Below are 27,515 nucleotides of genomic sequence, written 5' to 3' on the forward strand. Positions count from 1 at the left end.
ATTGTTTTGGTGCTAAAACTAGTAAAAAATAAACCCCACTCAAAGCAAGGTACATGCTTTTTCCAGGGGTGGGGTTCCGGAACCCCTGGAACCCCCCCCCCCCCCCCCCCTGGGTCCGGCCCTGATAGATACTGAAAGGCATAAATTCTGCAAATAGTGCATTGAACGATTTTGCTCTCAAACGAAAATCAGATTGAACCTGTAATTTGTAATTGACATCTTGAGTGTCGGAGCAAATGTTTCACGCTGTCAGCGTGCGCTTTGCAGTATTGCTGATCCAGCCACAGCTCACTGTGCTAATAAAGACAATGGGCTGAACGGGAGACAATAACGTAAAAAAGATAGTGTGTGGCCCTATAAAATGCAACTGGCTGTTTGGCTGTATCAGATATCGCAATCATGCCACGACTTGATGAAGGAGAGAGACAGCAAGCGATTGGGATGCTTAGAGCTGGCCAAAGCATTGAACCTGATGAACACTGAACGTTTTCCGAAATCATTGCGCTTGGACTCAGTCACTTTTTTTGAAAAATTGTCATTTCATGATGTTCTATTAAAAATCAATAAAGCGAAGGTTTATAAACACTAAAATGGCCAATAAATAAAATATTCAAACATTGAAAACATTCACCACTGAGTTGATTTTTTGTGATTTTTTAAAGTTCAGTTTGCGGAATTTATGCCTCTCGGTATATAAACACATAATTATATCTATGTATGTAAGTTGTAGCGTGTGGGTTGAATTGAAGACGGCACCTTCAGTTTCACGTCAGACCCAAGGCATGCACGTAATTAATTCTGACGCTGTTCGCCCGCCTTCATCCGAACGGACGCTGTATAGTCAGAAAATGACGCCTGCTCGCACAGCAGCCGTGCGACTAAGTCCGCGGAGGAGGGCACCGAAGATGAAGACGCTATAAAAGGCCTCTGAGCTCCCGCCCTCACTCTTTCAATTTCGTTTTTGACATTAAAACTCTAGATTTCTTCTAGAGTGCATTTATACTCCTTCATATGAGTGATAGTCAGAAACCTGGGGTGATTTTCTAGTTATTATTTGTTTTGCTAGGCTGGAATCAATGACAACAACAAAACAGACTTGATATACAAAGAGGAAAAGAAAGTGATAGGTTCAGTGAAGAAAGAAGAATAATTTAATATAGAAAGACAGAAAACGATACAAACATAATTATTATATTGTGAGACGAAGAAATGATTTGAAGTTGAAAAGTGACTTCGAAACAGGACAACACTTCAGATCATACCAAAGCCCAGGTTTACCAGCAAGACATTTAACCCTTTCTACAGTGTCCAAGACTGTTATCTACCGGCGTCGAGTTTGTCACAAGGATGGTAAGCGATTTATTTTATATGTACCAGAGGAAGTTTTTTTGTTTTTAAAACCAAACTTTATTCATAAATCCGAAAACAGATAGACTGTTAACGTTCCAAAACTCAGAATCAAAAAAACAAAAAATGGAGGTTAATGGAACTTCAATTTTCATAACGTGACATATGTACAATATTTGACATGGTCGATACGTTCTCAATCATGTGCTTATTATTAGAAGATCCTGAATTAGATTCAACAGTAATAAACACAAAAGCGCGCATATTTAGCAAAGCTGGTTGAGAAAATGTTCAAAGGAAGTGTTTTACGTTTGCAAGTTACTGTGTTAAACACACACAAAAAGAAAAGAAAAATGGAGAATGAAAGGTGAACGTGCTTGTATAATGCATCTACCACCTTGCAAAATGAACATACATAAGTTGCTAAAATTCTTTCACATCAGGTGATTTCAAAATTCAAGCAAAAATGAAATAAATTAAATTAATTAATAAAATAAAAGTCCGTATCTTTGCTAGGTATAACAGTAATTCATCAGTGATCCTTGGAATTATTCCAGATTAGATTTGTAATCACCGTGACCGGTTTATTGAAAATTTTTTTTTTTTAAAAATTCCAGTAAGCTTATCTGTCTTCCAGTGTACTCTATGTTGTAAACCCAACCAGGCTTTGCATGACAGTTTAAAATAAGTTAATTCATTCTTCCACTAGGACATATATGTATATATATATTTTTTTTAATCTACAGCTTGGCTTTCAGTGCAGAGTGGATTTATTTAATGTGAATGCTTAATTAATTTCGCAATCGACAACATTTATTTATTCTGTGAAATGTATTAACCACCCTGACACACACACACACACACACATACATACACTCACATACACACACATTCACACACACACACACACACACACACACACACACACACACACAAGCACACAATCGCCACAGGAACCAGCCAGAATCTAGGTTTTTGGCCTTGCTTGTGTTTTCTGAGCGAGTTTCTCGGACAATTTCTCAGATACGTTTATTATCAGTATCATAAGTGTTTGTCTGTCTGTCCCCTTAAAAGAATGCTTGGTCGCAGTACAGGGATTGTAACGCATTTTTTTGGTCTTAAATTAAACGTTCCAATAACATACTTGGATTTCTACATGGAAGGTTGGTCTTATCCCGTGACGGTGTACAAGCCTGGGCATATGGAAAGCCGTTTGGCTCATAACCATTACACGTGTCATAAATCACAAATACACGTGTAGTAAATGATTAATACACGTGTATTTATTTCTTATTGCACGTGTAATTTATCTTTTTTCTTATGCTATGGAATAGCATAATGATTAATGATTAATGATTACACGTGTAAGAAATGATTAAATACACGTGTAATAAATATTTCATGCACGTGTAAGAAATGTTTATTACGCGTGTATATAATCATTTCGTACACGTGTATGACATTTTTATTACACGTGTATTAATCATTAATTACACGTGTATTCATTATGTATTACACGTGTACTAATCATTTTTTACACGTGTAATGGTTATGAGCCAAACGGCTTTTCATGGAAAGCCGTTTGGCTCATAACCATTACACGTGTCATAAATCATAAATACACGTGTAATAAATGATTAATACACGTGTATTTATTTCTTATTGCACGTGTAATTTATCTTTTTTCTTATGCTATGGAATAGCATAATGATTAAATACACGTGTAATAAATATTTCATACACGTGTAAGAAATGATTAAATACACGTGTAATAAATATTTCATGCACGTGTAAGAAATGTTTATTACGCGTGTATTTAATCATTTCGTACACGTGTATGACATTTTTATTACACGTGTATTAATCATTAATTACACGTGTATTAATTATTTATTACACGTGTACTAATCATTTTTTACACGTGTAATGGTTATGAGCCAAACGGCTTTCCATAGGGGCACGGGTGTTACAGTGTCAATAACCGCTTGCACGGCAAGGAAAGTATCTTACATTTAAAAGCACACTCCTTCCCGTGAAAAGCAGTTTGGCTCAGTCACCATCTCAGATCGGGTCAGGCTTTAATCAACATGGGGTAAGGCCATCTCTCCACCTACACCCAAAGCGAAAACCAACAACCTGGCTGTGGTGATTGGATTTTTTTGTAATTAATTATTTTGTTTAAAATCCCACTTAAAAAAAAAAAAGTCATTCACCAAATTGTCCCACTGTGCAGAGAGAGCACACAGGCTGTTGATTTTTACAGTGGAACCCCCCTTTAAGACCTTCATAAATCTGAGAAAAACAGGGTCTTAAAAAGGAGGTGAATTAACAGAGGTTATGAATAGAAAGTCAAAGAAAACAGGGTCTTAAAAAGGAGGAAGTCTTAAATTAGGGGGGTCTTAAAAGGGGGTTCCACTGTATGTGACCAAGTGGAGGAACAATCTTATCCCTTGTTAAAGCTTGGCCAGATCTGGGATGGAAGCCAACATATTCGCACGGGAAGGAGTGAACCTTTAATATATGAGTATATATATATATATTGATAATCGTTTTGGCCAAAATGATAGCGCCAACAGTATTTCCATGTTAGTTACCTGTCTACTATCTCCCAAGATGTCGGTAATTCAGCAGTAATCATTGCAATTACAAGTGATCACAAAAAATAGCACAGTGATGTGTGTATTTCTGCGGGATTTTGATGCAAATGAAGTATCATCTATTTGGCGCTATATAGAATAGCATGATGTTGTTTGCGTGTGTGTGTATGTGTGTGTGTGTGTGTGTGTGTGTGTGTGTGTGTGTTTGTGTGTGTGCGTGTGTATATATGTGTGTGTGTGTGTGTGTGTGTGTGTGTGTGTGTGTGTGTGTGTGTGTGTGTGTGTGTGTGTTTCTACGCGTGAGTGTGCGCACGCATGTATCTGTACATCGATCGGTCTGTCAGTCTCTCTGTCCGTCCGTCAGCCTGTGTTAACTTCAAAACTCTTTTTACGAAACTCTAACGACAGTGTTTTGCTCTTACTCAGTTTGGTGGTGAGGTATGAGAGATTTCTGCGAGAATAGAAGGACCTCTTCTGATTTCAGCCGACCGAAAAGAAATGAACTTGGAAAATTCAAAGTGCCGAGCGTTGTTTCTGCAACAAAAATGAACTTGCATTTTTATGGCATGCACGCCATGAAACACGCCTCAGGCTTCTAATAGCTTGCTCTGTTTCTTGTCCGATAAGGATGTTTCCACGCATTTTACGAACACACACGCACGTACGTACACACACGCGTACCGAGGCAACCACGTGCGCATACACGTAAGTATAAGCACGCACGTACGCACGCACACACACACAAAAAGACACACAAACACACAGACAGACAGACACACACACACACACACACACACACACACACACACACACACACACACACGAAACACACACTTTTAAATGCCTGTGTGTGTGTGTGTGTGTGTGTGTGTGTGTGTGTGTGTGTGTGTGTGTGTGTGTGTGTGTGTGTGAAGGAGAAATAGAGAGAGAAAGAGAGAGAGAGAGAGAGAGAGTTTTCATTCGACAGTGCATATCAAAGACATTATATTCAAATATGTTATTCTAAGCCTGTCAAACGGGGGAGGATTAAAGCAGAACTGAACGTTTCCAGAAGAAATTCTCTTCCTACCAAATGCACAAACGCATCAAAAAGCGAGATATTCTCGTGTTATTGTTGTCAGCTGTAAGATTTAACCGTAACCGTATTTCTCAGTGTCGTCCTTAACCTCTTTTTTTGCCCTCTCTCTCTTTCTTCCTTGCTTTTTACATTTAGTCAAGTTTTGACTAAATGTTTTAACGTAGAGGGGGGAAATCGAGACGAGGGTCGTGGTGTATGTGCGTGTGTGTGTGTGTCTGTCTGTGTGTGTGTGTGTGTGTGTGTGTGTAGAGCGATTCAGACTAAACTACTGGACCGATCTTTATGAAATTTGACATGAGAGTTCCTGGGTATGAAATCCCCGAACACTTTTTTCATTTTTTTGATAAATGTCTTTGATGACGTCATATCCGGCTTTTCGTGAAAGTTGAGGCGGCACTGTCACGCCCTCATTTTGTAACCAAATTGGTTGAAATTTTGGTCGGGTAATGTTCGACGAAGCCCGGACTTCGGTATTGCATTTGCGTGGTGGCTTAAAAATTAATTAATGGCTTTGGTCATTACAAATCTGAAAATTGTAAAAAAAATATGTTTTTTATAAAACGATCCAAATTTACGTTTATCTTATTCTCCATCATTTGCTGATTCCAAAAACATATAAATATGTTATATTCGGATTAAAAACAAGCTCTGAAAATTAAATATATAAAAATTATTATCAAAATTAAATTGTCCAAATCAATTTAAAAACACTTTCATCTTATTCCTTGTTGGTTCCTGATTCCAAAAACATATAGATATATGTTTGGATTAAAAACACGCTCAGAAAGTTAAAACGAAGAGAGGTACAGAAAAGCGTGCTATCCTTCCCAGCGCAACTACTACCCCGCTCTTCTTGTCAATTTCACTGCCTATGCCGTGAGCGCTGGACTGACGATGCTACGAGTATACGGTCTTGCTGCGTTGCATTGCGTTCAGTTTCATTCTGTGAGTTCGACAGCTACTTGACTAAATGTTGTATTTTCGCCTTACGCGACTTGTTCTTCTTGCACTTCAGCGTCGAAATTCCTCTCTTGGAAACGATCGTTTCACCTCTCTAAAAGGTTAACTTCCTTGAACCGTGTATTTCGATTTTATAGTGGTCAGTCCGCCTTTGATTTAAAGATTTTTCTTTTGAAGCAGTGAAACCTCAGACACAGAAACAGCCACAGAGAAAAAGACATACAAAACACAAGCACTCACACACACAGACAGACACAGACACACACGCACGCACGCACGCACGCACGCCTGCACGCACGCACGCACGCACGCACATTGGGGTGTGTGTGTGTGTGTGTGCGCGTGTGTGTGTGTGTGTTCGTGTGTGTGTGTGTTTGAGAGTGAGTGAGAGAGAGAGAGAGAGAGAGAGAGAGAGAGAGAGAGAGAGAGAGAGAGAGAGAGAGAGAGAGAGGTTTGTCTTTCGCTGGGGTATGCAATGCCTTGGCGTTGCACTTCTACTTAATTTAATAAAAGCCACTAGCAGGGGTTTCTGATTGAAGTTAATGGAAATGTGTGTATCTTTCATCTGCGTGTGAGAGACCACCCTTGAGATAACAATTTCGTTCAATTCACACGTGGTGATATCATGTGAATGAGGTCGTGTCAAACTAGTCTGACAGCGGCCTGATTTTACAATGCTCATCAGTGATGTCAAAGTCACCATGACAAACGTCATTCCGGAAACAGGTCGGCTCACGGTCTCAGATCTTGCCAGGATTTTACATAGGATAAGACTATCCTTCCGCTTGATCACATTCCTAAAATGAACTGCCTGGCTGCTCGCTGTGCACAGTGCTATTTCTTTTATGAACAACTTTCATACATGGTTTTTTTTTAGAAATGTATTCATAAAAACATTCCCACTCACCCAAGCAAGCAGTCAGGATGATGATTTTTTTTGTATGTGTCCAAGCGGAGGGATGGTCTTATCCCACGTAAGAGCCTGGTCAGATCTTAGATAGTCAGCCTGTTTTAACGAAAAGTAGTGTACCATGAACACAACAAAACACCAACTGTAGTCCGAGCGTTCACAGGGCACCATTTCGGAGTATGAAACAGCAGCTGTGGCGATGCCCATTTCGTCCTGAAGGCGTCCCGAAACTGTCAGAAGTAAGTCAGTTTAATAGATGACCGTACACACCTCTGCTGAGGAATCACCATGATCTAATTTTTTTTACAAGTAGTAAAGACAACAGGCAGCGAAAGAAGAAGAAAAAGAAGAGAAAGATGCAAAAAAGAAAGAAAACGAACAAGCCCGAAACAGAAAAAAAGAGAGGGAACCCCTCCTCACCCACACAAAAACAAGGCTTGTCGATTAAACGATGCATCAAGATCAAATTACGGTACATCATTAAAGCAACAAGAACAGCAGCAAGACACTGAGAAAATGAAATAACAAGTCGCGTAAGGCGAAATTACTACATTTAGTCAAGCTGTGTGTGTGTTTTGTGGGAGAGTAGGTAGAAATCGGGACATGAAGAAATTGAAGAACACCAGTTTTAGAAAGAAAGTTGATTTTGTCGTTGGAAATGAAAGTTTTGCATGCGGAGCATATTCCAATTCTGAATGATGGACATCTGCAGAGGTGTTTTTGGTTGGTTTGTTTTTTGTCTCATCACTCCATAATTTTGACAATTTTACACTTTTTTTAAGCTACGCCAGAGACATACATACTTGTCATCATTTTCACGAGTTTTCATTCACAAGCACCTGGGAAATAAATCTCATGTTCCCCGGGGAATAAATCCCCGGTTACCATAGTTGCAGGAAGCCCTATTACATGGATAATCAAAAGCAAACCCAATGGAAACGCTCGAGGATTCTTCGGCTCTTTTCATTGGCGTTTCCCCAGACCTAAACAGACGACAAGACACTGCTTTGCAAAGTTCCAAAAACCAACTGGCAAACTGGCAAAAGTAAACAAAAAAACAAAACTACTTCAATAAATTCGTCACAAACAAATGAAACCTACCGATATGTTATGTCTTCTTACAAAGTCATGGAGTGCGTGTATCTTTGTGTGAGAAACACGAACGTCAAGTTCAAGTCAAACCAATTGACCCCTGACACACACATTTTGACCCGTGCACAAGACGTTGTATCGATAAACGAAGCACAAATAAGAAATAATGATAAAAGCAAAGAAAATAGCAACAAGATATGCAAACATCTCACAAAGCCGAGCAAGCAGATTGACAGGTCTAATGAAAAACAAAGAGGTACTGAGTCGGAAACAAGATCGCGATTCTTTCCTTCGCTGCACGACGCAAATCTTCTGTGACCTTTGACTCAACGTAGCTTCCACATTCGATTACTAAGCTTAATACTCACAACTGAAAGCCGAGGGAGTGGAATACCGAGATGAACAAACAGAACTGTGCATCCTCAAACCTGACATATTCATCCCAACATTTTATGAACTCAAAAATACAGAAAGTTGCTTTCACACGCCAGCTTTGATTGCCAGTGGTTATCCGCACGGAACTCGTGTGGTTATCAGCACGGAACCCGTGTTTCAAAGCATGGCTCCCTGTGTTGATTGTTATCTTATTTTCTCACAACCAAAATGATGACAAAAACGATGTTTGGTGGTTTGTTGTCAGACTAGCTTTTTTTGTCGGTCCTCGGGGGGCATATCGACTTTTGTTTCATATTTATTGACCGCGGCCTTCGGCCTTGGTCAATAAATATGAAACAAAAGACGATATGCTCCCCCTCGGACGACAAAAAAGCTGGTCTGTCAACAACCCATCAAACATCTTATAATGTCTCTGGCTACGCTAACGCTCTAGGCTACGAGACCCAAAATAGTAACTTGAACTTTGTTTAACGCTTTGTTTATTTAAGTCGTGTTTTGATGGAATCGAATAGAATTCAAGTTATTTTAATTCATTAGTGCAATATCATTACCGATTCTTTATCGCAAATATAATCTACTGATCATCTGTCAGTATGATATATCACGTGTGTTATATTGCCGCCACGACTTATATTCGCATTATAGTTTGTCATCAATAAAACTGCGTGGGTTCCATTCAATCTCATATTATTCCGCGCATTTGCGTGTGTTTCTTTTCTCCATGTCTCATAACGACCACTGAGTGCGTTCTTTTATTCCGTCTTCTCAAATCAAGGGGCACAATTATGCAAACAAAAGGGTAACAATAAAGGACCCAGGTTGACACGCACAAGACCGTGGGTAATAAAGGTGCAAGCCCACTTGAACGTAATCCACTGGGAGTTGCGCGAAGAAAGTTTTTTCTTCTTCTTTTTTTTATTTCCTAATGTTTGCAGACGGTCTTTCCACTGCTATCAAGTGTGTGCGTGCGTGCATGCATGTATTGGTGCGTGAGTGAGCGTGCGCGCACACATGCACGCGCGTGCACTGTTTGTCTGTTTGTGCGTGTGTGCGTGCGTGTGTGCGTGCGTGTGTACGTGTGTATGTGTGTGTATTGCAAGTGTGTTCCATAAGGTTAGAACTGGTTTCTTCATGAGAAGATTTAAATCGTTCTGTAAACCATTTGAGGCAGACTGGGGCTTTAAACAAAGCAATAATGAATAAACCCCGTAAAGTGCAAAATTCTTGTAATTGTTGGTTATTGCTTGTTGTTGCTTGTTTTTAAAAAAAATTTTATTCCCCCTTTTTACATTCAGTAAAACAATGACAGAATATTTTAACGAGGGCGGAAGATGATATTTGTCTCCCTTGATATATATATATATATGTGTGTGTGTGTGTGTGTGTGTGTGTGTGTGTGTGTGTGTGTGTGTGTGTGTGTCAGTACGTGTCTTTTGCCCCCTACTGTACATCATAACTAACTAATCTAAGAGTGTGTGTGTGTTTGTGTGTGTGTGTGTGTGTGTGTGTGTGTGTGTTTGTGTGTGTGTGTGTGTGTGAGTGTGTGTGTCTTTGTGTGTGTGTGTGTGTAGGTACGTGTGCGCGCGCAAAGGATATCTCAAAAACTATTGGACGGATTTTTATGAAAATAGGTTTCATTGGAGTATTTGCTTGTGTCAGATTTGTCAGATTTGTGATAGCCTATTTGATGACGTAATATTTGCCCGTTTACAAAAGTTGAGGCGGCACTGTCACGGCTACATGATGTTTTTATCAGTTTCGAGACCTTTGACCAAATCCGAACAATGGGATTATATTTCAGCTAGCTTGATGCGTTTAAAGGCACAGTAAGCCTCCCGTAAACCATCACAGATACGGTCAGGCTTTTACACACAGTACAAACACCCTTTCATTTAAACACTCACCGATTGAGAACATCCTAGGTGCCCTCCGTAAAGAGCGAACAATTTTCAAAGAATTTATTTTTGCGTGGTTTATCTTACCCCTGAGCCATCGTGAACCCGTGTGATCCAGTTTCCCTTTTTCACAATGTAGTCGTCAGTTAGTCATTTGAATGCGACTCGATGTGAGCTTATCTACAATAGCACGTTTTTATGCACGAAACAAACGGCTGTGGTTCACAAGAACTCTAGCGATGGCTTTTGACTGTTGAGAGGAACGGCGATATGCATAAACCGTCGTCTGCTACGACCCTTGCGTGACCCTGCTTCCGGGATTTTCTTTTTTCAAACTTTCACAACTTCGAATTGTACTGATCTTGTCTTGATGAAAAAAGAATTCTTTTATGATTAAAGAATGTTTGTGTAACAAGCTGTCAATTTATTATTTTGATTTTAAAAGTTAGGTCTAGCGCAAAAACGCACCACGGTCCAAAAACATTCTGATAATCATCGATCCACGGCTATGGCCAGTTTACATCGATAGAATGAGACCCGAAGGGAAGTAACTCATTTTTTACCTGAGTTCAGGATGGGTCCAAAAAGTGTTCGAGACAATCTGCAAAATTAATTCTTTAAAAATTGCTCGCTCTTTACGTAGGGCACCTAGGATGTTCCCGTTTGGTGAGCGTTCAAATGGAAGGGTGTTTGTACTGTGTGTAAAAGCCTGACAGTATCTGTGATGGTTTACGGGAGGCTTACTGTCCGTGATTTCCGTTATATTCATAACAGCCGTCCAGCACCAAAACGAGGCGCCATTGTTGTAGAGGACCAAGTCTACGAAAATAAATTCTTTGAAAATGTCTCACGCTCGACAGAAAGCAGCCAGGATGTTCCCGTTCGGTGAGCGTTCAAATGGAAGTATGCTTGTACTGTATGTAGACGCTCGGGGAGCTCTGTGATGAATTACGGGAGGCTTACTGTGCCTTTAAAAAAAATGCATGAAATGTTCAATCAAAATTTGCCGATATTTTCACATTTTACAAAATCTGAAGTTAAATCACAATTGTATTTCTTATTTTCTCCTGTATCCGAAATTATATGGTTTTGTTGAAATTGAATGAAATATTTGCTTGGAATTAAGCAAAACCATTGATTAGCCACTTCCTTTATTTTTGGAACTTGACTTGTAAAATGAACATACGTCTATTCCTTGTTATCTTCTGATTAAAAAAAAGAAAAGTTTTACTGTGTTTGTGTGGAAAGATGCTCAAAATGAAACAAAATCGTTTGAAAGATAGCAGCATAGATAGCAGGCTTTGAATTCGAAACCTTTGATTTCACAGCTCCTTTCGGCCGACTCATAGATAACAGAACGTCATATCGTGTCTGGAACACGTAAATGACGTCACATTGATTGGCGAGAGATTATGACTTCATAGCGGCCCTGATATGTGTTCGAATTGTGCACTTCATGTAACAAACACCAAAATTGGCAGAGACTGTGACAGGCAGTTTTATGCATTTATCAAACTCTGATACAGGGCCATCGTGAAAAATTAGTTTAAAGGTGTTTTTTAATACAATTTCAAAATGGCCGCCACATGTAATTTAGCAAAATTATTAATTTATGTTCAGTTGATGCTATAAGCACCAAATTTGGCAGGGAGGTACAGTTTTATGTACTTGTCAAGGTCTGATACAGGGTCACCAAAATAAATTTGTTTAAAAGATTATTTTAATGCAATGTTCAAAATGGCTGCCACAAAAAAAAGTCTAAAATTGTAGATTTGCGTTCATGTAGTGCAACAACCCTCAAAATTGGCAGAGATGCACAGTTTTCTGAACTTATTAAGTTCTGATACAGAGCCACTTAAAATATGAATATTTGTTGGTTATTTAAAGCATAATTTCAAAATGACAACCACGGGAATACATGCAAACGCACATGCTGGAACGTAACTGAAGGAACACAAGAAGTTTAGAGCAATGTAGCTTGATTTACCTAGTGTTGGGGGTTGTTAGCAGATGCACACACACAGTTGCAGAGGGCCTCTCTTTGCCCTTGCCAAACAAATTCAGTGGAGGCATCCTGATTTGTATGGAGAAAGCAGAATGACCATCGTTTTGGGAGGACTTCACACCGAGATGGCTTTTTTGAAGGCCCTTGGAAGTCTCCTGCGTGACAGTGGCTGGACAGACGTCCTTGTACAGGCTGGTGTGACTACAGTTGGTACTGCAGACTCCTTCTTGTCAGCTGCTCATGTCACCAAGACTCGGCATGCTCATCAGCTTACAGTATGTGCCCTCTACCAACTGATGAATGCTGCCTATGAGCAATATCGTCTCTCATGCCAAGCTCTTGGGGAGAAGATCATGCCTGTGGATGAGTGGAAAATCGTCAGCAGTACATCGCGAAAATGGTGCCAGTGTTCTTTGCATTAGACCAGCATAACTATGCAAAGTGGATGTCTGTGCATGTGAATGACATGAAAAAAATCAGTGCCATTGAGTCTGTTAGCCATGAATTCCAACAAGGCCACTTTGTCCTGCAAACGACTGGAAGGCCATTTTCAAGACTGGCACTGGATCATGCACATGAACAGAATAATGCGATTGTGAAAGGTGATGGTGGGGCCGTTGGCTTGACAGGTAATCCAGCTGCTTTGGGACGGTGGATGGTCAGTGGCCCTGAAGTTGCACGCGTCATCCAGGAATTTCAACGGACCCTTAGCCCTCCTGAGAAAGACTCGGAGAAACTTGGCCATCATGAGCAAAGCTTGGCCTTCCAAGTGGATTTTGCTGACAACGTCACAAAAATCATTGATGTCATAAAGGAGGCGGGAAACCCTTTTCCTGAGCGAACATGCGATTTCCTCACTCTTCAGAGCACTGAGATCATCAGTGCTGCGACGCATGAGGCCATGAAATCCATGTTGACGACCGGGATGCAGCAGTACACATCATTTGTGGAAGATAGGCTCAAGACAAAGACCAAGAAATTCTCTGACCCTATCAAGCGCAACAACATGGTCCTTATTGCTGGCACAAAGCGGAAGAAGAAAGGCACTGGAACTTGCAAACTTTCCATCCTTAAAAAGAACAACAGTCTCTTTTCCAGGCTCTATATTGCATGCCAGACCCGCCCAGGAGGACTCGACGACTTCTTCCAGCATGAAAATCACAGTACCCCTCCATCACTTTCCTCTGAAGGACAAATAAGGCCGGGATTGAAATCACGCCTGATGGAATGCCTGCAGCAATTGTCACCGCCTGAAGCAGTGCGTTCTGATGCAGATGTTCTGATTTTGGATGGCGCTGCAATCGTGCACATGATTCGGCCTGGGGCAGCAAAGACATTTCGTGCATATGCAGAGGATGTGTTTTTGCCGCACATCACCCTCTTGCTGGATGTGATATGGGATATGTACAGGACAGACAGCCTGAAGAAGACTGCAAGGGAGGTGAGGGGAAAGGGAAAGAGAAAGCGTGTCACACCAACAGGCGCCATACCACCCAACTGGCACACATTCCTCAGGGTAGATGACAACAAAACGGAGCTCTTTAAGTACCTGGCACAGTGTCTCCTGCGAATTCCCACTGAGAAGACCATTGTCACCACCCAGGGTTCTATTGCCATTTCCAATGTCCCTGTTGAGCTTAGTGCACTGTCTCCTTGCACCCACGAGGAAGCCGACAGTAGGATAATGACACACCTAGTGGATGCAGCAAAGGACAGCAAACACATCTTGCTTCGCACCACTGACACAGATGTTGTTGTCCTCGCCGTCGCCTCTGCATCACGCTATCCTGACCACGAAATTTGGGTGGCGATGGGTGTTGGCAAAGACTTCCGGCACATTCCTGCTCACCTTATTGCCAGGAACCTTGGTCCCACCAGATCATCTTGCCTTTCTCTTTTCCACAGTTTTACTGGGTGCGACACTGTGTCATTTTTCAATGGCATCAGTAAGAAGAAGGCTTGGGAGGTGTGGAGTGTGTTCGATGATGTGACTGAAACTTTCCTTCGGCTGTCAACGCCTCCGTGTACCTTGACACCTGATGACAGAGCTGTGTTGGAGAGGTTTGTTGTGCTCCTCTACGACAAAGCTAGTAACTGCCTGGATGTCAACAGCGCCAGAAGACATCTCTTCATCAAGAAAACCAGGCAGATTGAAAACATTCCACCAACAAGCGATGCTCTGCTACAGCATATCAAAAGGGCAGTCTATCAAGGCAGCTACATTTGGGGCCAGGCAGAAAATCCCACACCTGCATTGCCTAATCCCTCTGAATGGGGTTGGAAAAACAATGACGGAGAGTGGCAACCCCTTTGGACCATCAGCCCTGAAGCATCTACAGCATGCCGCGAGCTTCTCAAGTGTGCCTGCAAGAAGTCATGCAGAACCCAACGCTGCAAATGCTGCAAAGCCGGACTACGGTGTACTGCCCTCTGCAACTGTGTGTGTGCATCTGCTAACAACCCCCAACACTAGGTAAATCAAGCTACATTGCTCCTTCAGTTACGTTCCAGCATGTGCGTTTGCATGTATTCCCGTGGTTGTCATTTTGAAATTATGCTTTAAATAACCAACAAATATTCATATTTTAAGTGGCTCTGTATCAGAACTTAATAAGTTCAGAAAACTGTGCATCTCTGCCAATTTTGAGGGTTGTTGCACTACATGAACGCAAATCTACAATTTTAGACTTTTTTTTGTGGCAGCCATTTTGAACATTGCATTAAAATAATCTTTTAAACAAATTTATTTTGGTGACCCTGTATCAGACCTTGACAAGAACATAAAACTGTACCTCCCTGCCAAATTTGGTGCTTGTAGCATCAACTGCACATAAATTAATAATTTTGCTAAATTACATGTGGCGGCCATTTTGAAATTGTATTAAAAAACACCTTTAAACTAATTTTTCACGATGGCCCTGTATCAGAGTTTGATAAATACATAAAACTGCCTGTCTCAGCCAATTTTGGTGTTTGTTGCATGGAGTGCACAATGAGGCTGCTTTGTGTAACGTACAAGGGCCGCTATCACCTTGCGACGTTTTTTTCCCCCCAACCACAAAACAAATAGACGAAGTCCGAAAATAACTCCGTGGGGTTTGTATGGATATGGGTTGTGGGAGAGTTACGTTTTCTTGCAAAACCTCGTATACAAACAAGGTTTAGTGGCGGAAACACGTGGAAACACGCAAGTGTTTCCGCCGCACCCCATGCTAGTGTATCCTTGGCACAAAGGGTGAAAAATCCCCAAAATAAGGCCTTAAAAAAAAAATCCTTATTTTCAAAATAAGCCCTTATTTTTGAGAAATAAGGCCTTATTTTGAAAATAAGGCCTTAAATCTTTACGGTCATAAACAAATGAGAAAGCGTAAAGAAATAAGGCCTTATTTATTTCAAGACCTTAATAGAATAAGGCCTTATTTTCAATAAGGCCTTAGGAAAATAAGGCCTTACGAGAAATAAGGCCTCACAAAAATAAGGCCTTAAAAGGATAAGGCCTTATTTTTATGCGCATCACTACTCCTCACCATAATAGCAACACACAATTACTTAATGACACATATAGACGACCACATACACACACATAGAGTCACACGCGCGCGCACACTCACGAACGCACATATGCGCGTGAGCGCGAAAAAAGAGATAATACATATAAATGGAACCCCAAAAAAGCATTTCCAAACGATAAATATTATGACACTGGTTGAAATCGGTTGTCGCTCCTGGACTCTCCTGTACCTACCCGGACACATGTACAAACACAAACACACACACACACACACACACACACACAAACACACAAACACACAAACGTAGACACATAGTCACACAGACACATAAAGACATACCAACACACCAACACACCAACAGACACACACACACACACACCCACACACCCACACACAAACACACACACACACATACACACACACACAGACACACACACAAACACACACACACACACAAACTCTCTCTCTCTCTCTTTCTATCTTTCTCTCTCTGTCTGTCAGTCCGTCAGTCAGTTCGTTCGTCAGTCCGTCTGTCTATCTGTATGTCAGTCCGTCTGTTTTTCTGTGTCTCTCCTCTCCCTTTAACGCCGCTCTCTCTGTGTACCAGCATACAACTGAGAGGCACAAAAATAAAGCCTTAAAAAACAAGGCCTTTTTTTCTAAGGCCTTATTTTTGTAAGGCCTTATTTCCAATACGACCTTAGAAAAATAAGGCCTTATTTCTGTTAAGGCCTTATTCTGAAATAAGTCCGTAAAGAAATCAGGCCTTAAAAAAATAAGCCCATAAAAAACAAGGCCTTATCTTGGAAATAAGGCCTTATTTATTAAGGCTTTATTTTTGGGATTTTTGACCCTTTGTGCCAAGGATACTAGTCATTGGTCCCTGCAATGTTTGTGCGAGGTTTTGCAAGAAAAGGTCACTTTCCCTCAACCCATACGAACCCGACAGATTTTTATTTGGTTTTAATCGTCTATGGGCCTCTCTCTTTTTCTCTGCCTGTGTGTCTCTCTATTGTATGCTCAAATCTTTTATACAATTCAGATCATCTGTCAGCAAAAGCGTTACTGCCGAGCTCGACCACTCTGTGATCAAACGCGAAGGGAGTATATCTGTGTGTTTGTTTGTTTGTTAGAACGGTTGCTGTTTTTGTTTTGTGGTGGGTTTTTTTCCTTTTTTTCTAGGGGGAAGGAGGGTGGGGTGTAGGAGGATTAAAGCACTTAGTCTGCCCCATCGAGCATTTATCGGCTAACTGTTTTGATAGAATGGCCAATGTATTTTTGCTTAGGATAGCCATGCATGCCGGAAATACGGTCTTATTCGCATACAATAGATTTGGCACAAACTATTTCTTCGCCACTATTGAAGCAATTGTAAGCCGTATAGATACTCTTCCCTTCAAAAGCCGCATCATTATTTTCCGTCTAAATGAGGGCACCTGCTACGCGGCATTCGTTCTTTTGGAGAAGTATATGACTATAAAGTTGAAAATAATTGTCCTTTATTACCATTAGCAAAATGTTAGCAGCCAGAAATAAAGCTAGGTTAATCAAAAATAGTCTCTGATCTGGCCAGGCTTGTACATGGTATAAGACCAACCCTCCACTTGGTCAAATATCAATAGCGAAGAGCCAAGGCGCTATTTGTAAACAGTATTTTTTAATTTTTATTAATTTTCTATAAGCCACAAGTGGCTTTTACAGAAATTACTTCGTCAAAACTTTCTAGCACACCACAGCAGGCAGTCGGGCTGTTAATTGTTGGTATGTTTCCAAATGGAGAGATGGTCTTATCCCATGTAAGATAGTGAGCCAAACTGTTTACCCGTGAAGGAGTGTGTCTTTAGGGATGGTAGCATTATGGATCAACGCGGCCTTTACTTATAGCTAGCTTGTCTACCTAAACCAAAATTGAAGATATGGAAACAGGAAATGGCCAAAGCTCAGCAGGACGCTCGCAATAATATATCGGTAATGTCAACCAGCGTCAATGGAATATCTGTTACAAACGCACAACGGCTATTGTGAAAGACAAAGAAAAAGCTAAATGTTGCGAAAAGGGATATCAAAACATTCAGTCAATCTGTCAGCTTAAATACTTCACAACTATGTTCTGGCTGACCGAAACCCGTCGCCCGAGACAGAGCTGTGTCTTAATATCATGAATAAACACGGGACCTTAATTGCATAAGACAGATTTTGCGTTGTTTGTGAGCTTAATATCAGTTCAAATAAAACATTAACAGCTATCGTTTTTTCAGCGTAGCGATGGTGTCGGATATCTTTACGAGAACAAGTATAATCGACGAGGCGTATTAAACTTGTTCTCGTCAAGATATCCGACCCTATCGCTCCGCTGAATGCACGATAGCGTTTATATTGCTTTTCTGACCTAGGTACAAGGTTATAAGCTTGCAAAATGTAAGATTTTGCTTCGATGGGGCTGTTTTCACACGAGAGCTGACAAACTTTCTTCGCGCATGTTTATTGCGCATACATGCTGCAGAATTCGTACTCAACACAACACCATGTTTGAGTTTTTTAGTCTGTTAAAAAAAACTATACCAAACTGAAGATGGGGAAGAGCTAAAAACTTCATCTCCTTCTCATTTGAATCTCCATTATGACTGACTGAAAGTCATTTTTCAAGTGATGTAAACACGCACGCACGCGTCTCACATACGTGGCAATGCGGTGACGACCCTTTTGCGGGACACTTTTCCAGTTCAGAAATGTTGCTGTGTTTAAAGGCCCAGTCTGCCTCAAATGATTTACAGAACGATTTAAATCTTCTCACGAAAAAAAGTTTTTACCTTATGGAACACACTATATATAGCATTTAACAGCATTAAATGACACAGTTCGTTTTATTGGCTATTTAGCTTGCGTAAATTACCACACCAGATTTCGTGGTTTATTTTACCCCTGAGCCATCGTGGACCCGTGTCACACACTTTCCTTTTTTCCACAATTTTGTCGTCAGTTTGTGATTTCAATGCGACTCGCTGTACCTGCAATAGCACGTAATTGTGTACCTCTGAATCTAAAATGCAACAAACGACTGCAAGTCACACGAACTTATTGGCGGCGGTTGGCTTCAAAGAAGCAAGCGCGATGCAGAAAGTTCGTCTGCTTGGGGAAACACGACCTTGCGTGACCTGCTTCCGGGCTCCCTTTTTTCAAACTTTCAAAACTTCGAATTGTACTGATCTTGTCTTGATTAAAGGCACAGTAAGCCTCCCGTAAACCATCACAGAGCTCACCGAGCGACTACATTATAGTACAAGCATACTTCCATTTGAACGCTCACCGAACGGGAACATCCTGGCTGCTTTCTGTCGAGCGTGAGACATTTTCAAAGAATTTATTTTCGTGGACTTGGCCTCAACAGCAATGGCGCCTCGTTTTGGTGCTGGACGGCTGTTATGAATACCGGAATTCACGCCCGGACAGTAAGCCTCCCGTAAACCATCACTGATACTGTCAGGCTTTTACACACAGTACAAACACCCTTCCATTTGAACGCTCACCAAACGGGAACATCCTAGGTTCCCTACGTAAAGATCGAGCAATTTTTAAAGAATTAATTTTGCAGATTGTCTCGAACACTTTTTGGACCCATCCTGAACTCAGGTCAAACATGAGTTTACTTCCCTTCGGGTCTCATTCTATCGATGTAAACTGGTGATAGCCGTGAATCGATGATTATCAAAATGTTTTTGGACCGTGGTGTGTTTTTGCGCTGGACCTAACTTTTAAAATCAAAATAATAAATTGACAGCTTGTTACACAAACATTCTTTAATCATAAAAGAATTCTTTTTTCATCAAGACAAGATCAGTACAATTCGAAGTTGTGAAAGTTTGAAAAAAGAAAAGCCCGGAAGCAGGGTCACGCAAGTGTCGTAGCAGACGACACCGGTTTATCAGTGCATATTGCCGTCCCTCTCAACAGTCAAAAGCCATCGCTAGAGTTCTTGTGAACCACAGCCGTTTGTTTCGTGCATAAAAACGTGCTATTGTAAATAGTCGCATTCAAATAACTAACTGACGACTACATTGTGAAAAAGGGAAACTGGATCACACGGGTTCACGATGGCTCAGGGGTAAGATAAACCACGCAAAAATAAATTCTTTGAAAATTGTTCGCTCTTTACGGAGGGCACCTAGGATGTTCTCAATCGGTGAGTGTTTAAATGAAAGGGTGTTTGTACTGTGTGTAAAAGCCTGACCGTATCTGTGATGGTTTACGGGAGGCTTACTGTGCCTTTGAAAAAGAAATCTGTTATGATTTAAGAATTGATTTGATTTGATTGTTGTTGCTTTTTGGGTCCAGCGGACCATATAGGCCAAATCAGGACCCCAATTTAAGAATGTTTGTGTAACAAGCTGTCAATTTATTATTTCGATTTTAAAAGTTAGGTCTAGCGCCAAAACGAGGCGTCCGATTGTGTTAGTGGTAAATCCGGCTGGCCACGCAAACATAAATTCTTTGAAAAATGCTCGCTCTTTACGGAGGGCATCCAGGATGATCTCAAGCGGTGAGTGTTTAAACGAAAGGGTAGATTGTTTCTACTGTGTGTAAAAGCCTGACAGTGTCTGTGACCAGAAACTGATGGTTTACGGGAGGGTGAGTATGCCTTTAAGCATAGAAAGCAACCTGATTGTATTTTGTAACTGATACTTCGATCTTAATGCAAGGACGATTAACTGCCAAAAAATTGCAAATGAAAGGGAGTTTGAGGTCTATTTTGTTTTTACATGCTTTTCTGGTTGTATAGGCAAAGCTGATATAAAGTGCTTTCATTTCACCATTGCTCGCCAAATCCGAAATGAATCAAGCGGTATTGGCTAAGTAGCGTTAAAGGAAAACAAAAAGCAAGTTTTTTTTTTCTAACTTAAAAGCTATCACAGGAATATTTTTCATCGGGATTTGAAGTGGTGTAATAAATAAGTTTGAAAACATGCTTTTGAACCATTGGAAATAGGGGTTCAAAAGCCACGCTTCTCCGATATACAGAAATCTTGAAACAAAGAAATTCTTCTTTCCCCACACTTACGAAAAGTTGCATAATACGACTTTATTAATTTTATTCTATAATCTTTCTTCATACCGGTCATTTTTATATTTAGTCAAGTTTTGACTAAATATTTTAACATCGAGGGGGAATCGAAACGAGGGTCGTGGTGTATGTGCGTGTGTCTGTCTGTCTGTCTGTGTGTGTGTGTAGAGAGATTCAGACTAAACTACTGGACCGATCTTTATGAAATTTGACATGAGAGTTCCTGGGTATGAAATCCCCGAACGTTTTTTTCAGTTTTTTGATAAATGTCTTTGATGACGTCATATCCGGCTTTTCGTGAAAGTTGAGGCGGCACTGTCACGCCCTCATTTTTCAACCAAATAGGTTGCAATTTTGGTCAAGTAATCTTCGACGAAGCCCGGACTTCGGTATTGCATTTCAGCTTGGTGGCTTAAAAATTAATTAATGACTTTGGTCATTAAAAATCTGAAAATTGTAAAAAAAAATAAAAATTTATAAAACGATCCAAATTTACGTTTATCTTATTCTCCATCATTTGCTGATTCCAAAAACATATAAATATGTTATATTCGGATTAAAAACAAGCTCTGAAAATTAAATATATAAAAATTATTATCAAAATTAAATTGTCCAAATCAATTTAAAAACACTTTCATCTTATTCCTTGTCGGTTCCTGATTCCAAAAACATATAGATATGATATGTTTGGATTAAAAACACGCTCAGAAAGTTAAAACAAAGAGAGGTACAGAAAAGCGTGCTATCCTTCTTAGCGCAACTACTACCCCGCTCTTCTTGTCAATTTCACTGCCTTTGCCATGAGCGGTGGACTGACGATGCTACGAGTATACGGTCTTGCTGAAAAATGGCATTGCGTTCAGTTTCATTCTGTGAGTTCGACAGCTACTTGACTAAATATTGTATTTTCGCCTTACGCGACTTGTTATATATTTAGTCAATTATGTGAATGTGTGTGTGTGTGTGTGTGTGTGTGTATGTATGTCTGTGTGTATGTGTGATGTGTGTGTGTGTGAGTTTGTGTGTGTATGTGTGTGTGTCAATGTCCTTGACGAGGGGGTTGACGAAGCTGTTAAGTCTTGGTGAAATAAAATGCAGTGCGTTCAGTTTCATTCTGTGAGTTCGACAGATTGACTAAATGTTGTAATTTCGCCTTACGCGACTTGTTATTACTTCAAACGGTTTTAGAATGTTTTAATCATGTTGAACACGCTCACAAACAAACAAAAACACTCCTCGTTCAGTTAAAGAGAGTCTTTCATCGAAAAGGGAAGCTTCAAATCATCCGCTGGGAGTTGAATATCGCTTTTTCTAACGATCCGTTTGATTGGACGAGCTGTTTCCAGCTGACGGCTTTGCTTGGATGTGGCTATTTGACGGAACCGATCGTGCTGAGATAAATGCAGTTGCACAGAACGATGTCACAGCCCTTGACGTTGCAGTTATTGAACAGGAAATGACATGATGAAGTGCGCTATTCCCGGCCCATCTCTGTGTGTACGTTTGCGCAATGCTAATCTGTTTCACTGACTTCAGGACAAGAGGATACGTGTGGGACATGACGAGGGGTCAAGGTAAACCGGTCAATATACTTTGTAAAGGAACACCAACGTCGGAGCTCGAAATTTGGAGTTCGGAGCGAAAATGCGCGCTCTCTCTCTCTCTCGACCCCCATAAGTGTGGAACGCCAAAACTGAATTTTTACCGGGTAAAACGTACCGGTAGATTAGCAAATCTATCGGCCCGGGTAACTCGGCACTGGATTGGCTCTCTTAGAATTTGAGCCAATGGGAACCTGAGATACCCAGTAGATTTTAACCGAGCAAAAAGTTCCTTCATTGGCTAATCAAACATCTGTAGCAAGCACAGAGTGCTAGTGACGTGAAACATTCTCCATTGATCCTATCAGAAGAATAAGTGAAGTAGAACAAATTCAGCAAGGATGTACAGGAAGGTTCCAGAAGCCAAGGGAGGTTCTAGAAATTCCCGGTGTGTGTGTGTGTGCGTAGGGGGGGGGGCGAGTTTTGGATCTTAAGTAGAAGTAAGTCTTTTTGTCTGTGCATGAGCGCGTGCGCGCGTGTGTCAGTGTGTATGTATGTGTGTGTGTGTGTGTGTGTGCGTACGCGTGCGTGTGTGTGTGTGTATGTGTGTGTGTGTGTGTGTGTATGTGTGTGCGTGTGTGTGTGTGTGCGTGCGATCATGGAAGTAAAGCTAGTTACAAAATTTTACATTGATCAATACCCGAGGAAAGCTGGATTTTTACATGCTACTATGACTATCAGAGAACGTCGATGGAGACTAACTCTTCTTATTTGTGATTAACATTTCTCAGCCGTCAAAAGTAAGTTGGGACATGAAGTTTAACATTTAAGGATTAAAGGTTCTCGAAATGTCCGAGGGAGGGGATGCAACTCACACAATATAAACCACGATAAGTTAATAATACACGTCAACGCATGCTTCTGAGGTTTCCAATATCCTAACTTTTTCAGTATGAGAATCACCGAGGGAGATAACTCGTTTCCCTCAAAAGTTTGTTTTGGAGTCTTTCTTGAATATTTTTCGTTTGGTCGTCATTCTTTGTTACTGAATTCAGAAAATGCTTCTGTGATTGTCATTGAAACAAATGACCTAGGGCTCTGCTAACACCCGGGCGAACCCGGGTAATGACTGCAAAATAATGTACAATTAAAACAAGATCTCCCAGCCTGTTCGTTAAGTGGGAAACTTAATTCCACGCTCCTATCGTGTGATGACTCCTGTTTAGTCAAAGCGTGTCATGCTTTTTTAAGAACAGCCGTTTTTATTGAGTCACTTGAGAAAAAGTGACTCTATGTAATCGGTCAGTGTTAGTCTGTCCGGCCGGCCGTCCGGCCGGCCGGCCGTCCGGCCGGCCGTCCGGCCGGCCGGCCGTAGACACCACCTTAACGTTGGACTTTTCTCGGAAACTATCAAAGCGATCCGGCTCATATTTTGTTTAGTCGTGACCTCCAATGACCTCTACACTTTAACGATGGTTTCGTTGACCTTTGACCTTTTTCAAGGTCACAGGTCAGCGTCAAAGGAAAAATTAGACATTTTATATCTTTGACAAAGTTCATCGGATGTGATTGAAACTTTGTAGGATTATTCTTTACATCAAAGTATTTACATCTGTAGCCTTTTACGAACGTTATCAGAAAAACAAGGGAGATAACTAGCCTTTTCTGTTCGGCAACACACAACTTAACGTTGGGCTTTTCTCGGAAACTATAAAAGTGACCGGGCTCAAATTTTATGTGAACGTGACTCCCAGTGACCTCTACACTTTGACGTCTGCTTTGGTGACCTTTGACCTTTTTCAAGGTCACAGGTATGTCTTGAAGGAAAAAAATTGAAATATCATATCTCTGAAACTATTCATCGGATTTGATTCAAACTTTATAGGATTATTCTTTACATCAAATTATTTACATCTGTATTGTGTTGTGAATAGCAATTTCTTCCTGTCCATCTGATGCCTCATATAATATTCAGAACTGCGAAAGTGACTCGATCGAGCGTTTGCTCTTCTTGTTATTTTTTTTATTTTTTATAAATGTCACGTATTCAGGGGATAGGACAAATACCGCAGGAAATGACGTACTTCGTGTCATATTCCTATTTCATTTGTCATTCCGCCTGTTAAGTTCCGGTTATGCCCTAAACAAAATATGTTGCACTAACGTGTTGAGCTTTCTTATCTTTTGCACTAACGTGTTGGGATGCATTTGATAAACACAAAATTCCAATTCCATCTTCTTTTTTTTTAGGTAAAAAGAGAGAGAGAGAGAGAGAGAGAGAGAGAGAGAGAGAGAGAGAGAGAGAGAGAGAGAGAGAGGGAGACAGAGACAGAGAAAGAGCAGCTGAACGATGTTAAAAAAATTAACACTGGAATTAATAATGCCTAATGTAGGAATCGGTTGACACTGAAAATGCATTGCCGTGTATAAAATGGTTTTTATTTGCCTTTGGCCCATCGCTTGCTCATGCCAGTATTTTTTTCTCTCCACTCAAAATTGTCTTGAATACTTTTTTCCTTTGTATTTTCTTCCCCATATTTTTCCCAATCGCTGTTTGTGTGATAGTTTTTGTCGCCAATTTCTCCCCCACAATCTGTTCAAGGTTGTTGGAAAGAAAAGAAATCGTATCAGCTTAACAAGACTACCCATTTGGCGGTTGTAGTTCCTCCCACATCATAGTTGATGCAATCTGCCATTTTCTAAAGCAGGTTTGCGGACATTTAATCCGCATTGACCGAGCAATTAGATAATGCCTGAGCCTTTAACTTTTTGCAAAAAACGGATGTTTTACTAAGGTAGGGGCAATCCCGTGCACAGAAGCCTTAATGGCTGGGTAAATATGATTAGAAACATACACTTTTCATGAAAGTTAAGGACCGATCAAGAAAATGTACACACTCTTTAAAAAAAGCAAAAAAGGTGAAGTAATTCAACTGAAACTTGCCTTTTTTTTTAATGGCTGTGAGTGTTGAAATATTCTGTTTTGGGGGAAAAGGACGTGGTTTACAAATAGGCGCAAAACGTGCCCGGGCATAAACGTGTCCTGACCATGAACCGTGCTCATCAGTTTATATTTAAAAGCTGACACACTGTATTAATAAGGAAGTCTATCAACATGCCTCCACAATAATAAAAAATCATAAGTTACTTGACCGTTCTTAATTATTTGAAGAGTATATATCATTATGATGTTGTATCGCGTTTGTTGCCTAAAACGAGGACAACATCACTCCAACTACAGTATTAAGTATCAGACATAATCAGGCGTTTGTTGCCTAACACGAGGACAACATCACTCCAACTACAGTATTAAGTATCAGACATAATCAGGCGTTTGTTGCCTAACACGAGGACAACATCACTCGAACTACAGTATTAAGTATCAGACATAATCAGGCGTTTGATCTACCCCCCATCAGAAGACCTCCAGCATTCTAAAAAAAATCAGGTCTTAAATAGGAGGGAGTCTTAAAAAAAAGGGTACATTTACAGAGGTTATGAATACAAAATCTAAGAAAACAGGGTCTTAAAAGGGAGGGAGTCTTAAATTAGGAGTCTTAAAATTGTGATTCCACTTTACTCACAATTACTTACTGAAACCACAACCGAAATCGCCCTACCAGTCGTGTTCTGCGTTTAGCTACACCAACCACAGTTGTGTTTAAAAATCCACTCCTTGGTTATGTTTCAGATGACGTCGCTGCCTTTGCTGCTGACGTTGCCGCTGACGCTACACTGGTTGCTGTCCGTTGCAGCAGCAGCAGCAGTGCCCCTCTCCCTGCTGTCTACCCACTGGCCGGGCCGGGTCAGCAGCGGAACTCGGCAGCTTCAGCATCTCCCCAAGGCACCCCCTGGTTCCATCCTGGACGCTGTCCAAGCCGTGTCCTCCCAGTTGTCCTCTTCAGAGGGCTTGATGAGCTCCAGCCCACAGTTCGACAAGCCCGAGAGATGGGACTCTAGATTTTCCACCTCCGGTCTTTCCCTGTACTTCCCGGATGCTGATCAGCACACGAGCGGGCGACGGCAGAGACTGCAGTCCATCGTCAAGCGAGTCAGCGCCGAGACCTTCTCCGGGATTTCCCGAACCCCCGTGGACTTTGGAGAAGAGAGGAAGCGAGGCGCATCTTCCCCGCTGTGCCATATGCTGGGCTTTGCCATGGGAACGGACTGTCTGCAGAAGAACTACAACTTCATATGGGAAAGGCCGGACACCCGGTCCGCACCCGACCACTCCACAGAGCGCAAAGACTGGCCTTCAATGTATCTGTTGGGCGGCGCCATTGGTCGATGAGAGTCACACGATTGACGTGGTTGGAAGCGCGGCAAAGTTTGGATCGGAACTTAAAACAAACATTTAATTGGGTCAAAGTGTGAAGACACACAGCGGCTGTGTAAAAAGCTACAGCGGGGTTTCCTGTGTCGTGAGCGAGGCAGTGCAGAGACGGTATAGTAAGAACAATACAATCATAAGGAACAAAATAAAACAGATAAAAGAGGGTAAATATCAATTATAGTGTAATGTTCTCAAGAAAAATATTTTTGCTGTGAATATAAAAGTGTCAAAAAAGACGACAGTAGACGAGGCTTCGATTTCTAATATGTTCCACCGTTTTCAGGCTGTTATTCCCCTTGTACTTTGAGCCATACTGATCTGAGCTGGACTGTGAACATAATAAAATGATTAATGACAAACGGTTTATCACCCATTTAAATTCTTTGTCTTCTTTTTAATTTTTTTAATTTTCTGTTGGGTTTAAAATTAAGCAACAGTAACAGAACAAACAACAACGACAACAACAAAAGAAGAAAATGTGTAGCCTCTGAATGAAATTAACAATACAAGCATCTATTCTCGGTCAACAGATTTTTGTGCAAAATCAAACACATCGAAAGCCCACGGCAGCTACAATAAAACGGTCATTAACTTTGGAAAAACAGGAGAAAGGAGTGTACTGCTTTTAGTCGCATTTATTTTCTTAGCTGATAAAGAAAATGTCAACGTGAAATTGGTTATGTCCAATATATTCAAAACAAACAAACGACCTTTTGTGTCAGAGAAAGTGTGACCGTCGTTGAGATGCATTTAAAAAATACAAAATTCCAACGTTATCAGAGCGTGCAGA

General features: G+C 40.9%; 1 protein-coding gene across 2 annotated transcripts; it reads left to right on the forward strand.

Annotated features, from left to right (window-relative positions):
* The first annotated feature begins 940 nt into the window (after nucleotides 1-940).
* Nucleotides 941-27,084, forward strand: LOC138971430 (uncharacterized). Of its 2 annotated transcripts, none has more exons than XM_070344160.1 (2): nucleotides 941-1,350; nucleotides 26,084-27,084. In XM_070344160.1, exons 1-2 carry the CDS (start codon nucleotides 1,348-1,350, stop codon nucleotides 26,681-26,683), a joined length of 603 nt encoding a protein of 200 aa, XP_070200261.1. In that variant the 5' UTR covers nucleotides 941-1,347; the 3' UTR covers nucleotides 26,684-27,084. The 2 variants fall into 2 exon arrangements, with proteins under 2 accessions (XP_070200261.1, XP_070200262.1); XM_070344161.1 differs by lacking the exon at nucleotides 941-1,350 and adding an exon at nucleotides 22,308-22,425.
* Nucleotides 27,085-27,515: the final 431 nt, after the last annotated feature.

Source organism: Littorina saxatilis, linkage group LG7 (assembly GCF_037325665.1).
Source record: "Littorina saxatilis isolate snail1 linkage group LG7, US_GU_Lsax_2.0, whole genome shotgun sequence".
Classification (NCBI taxonomy): Eukaryota; Metazoa; Mollusca; class Gastropoda; order Littorinimorpha; family Littorinidae; genus Littorina; species Littorina saxatilis.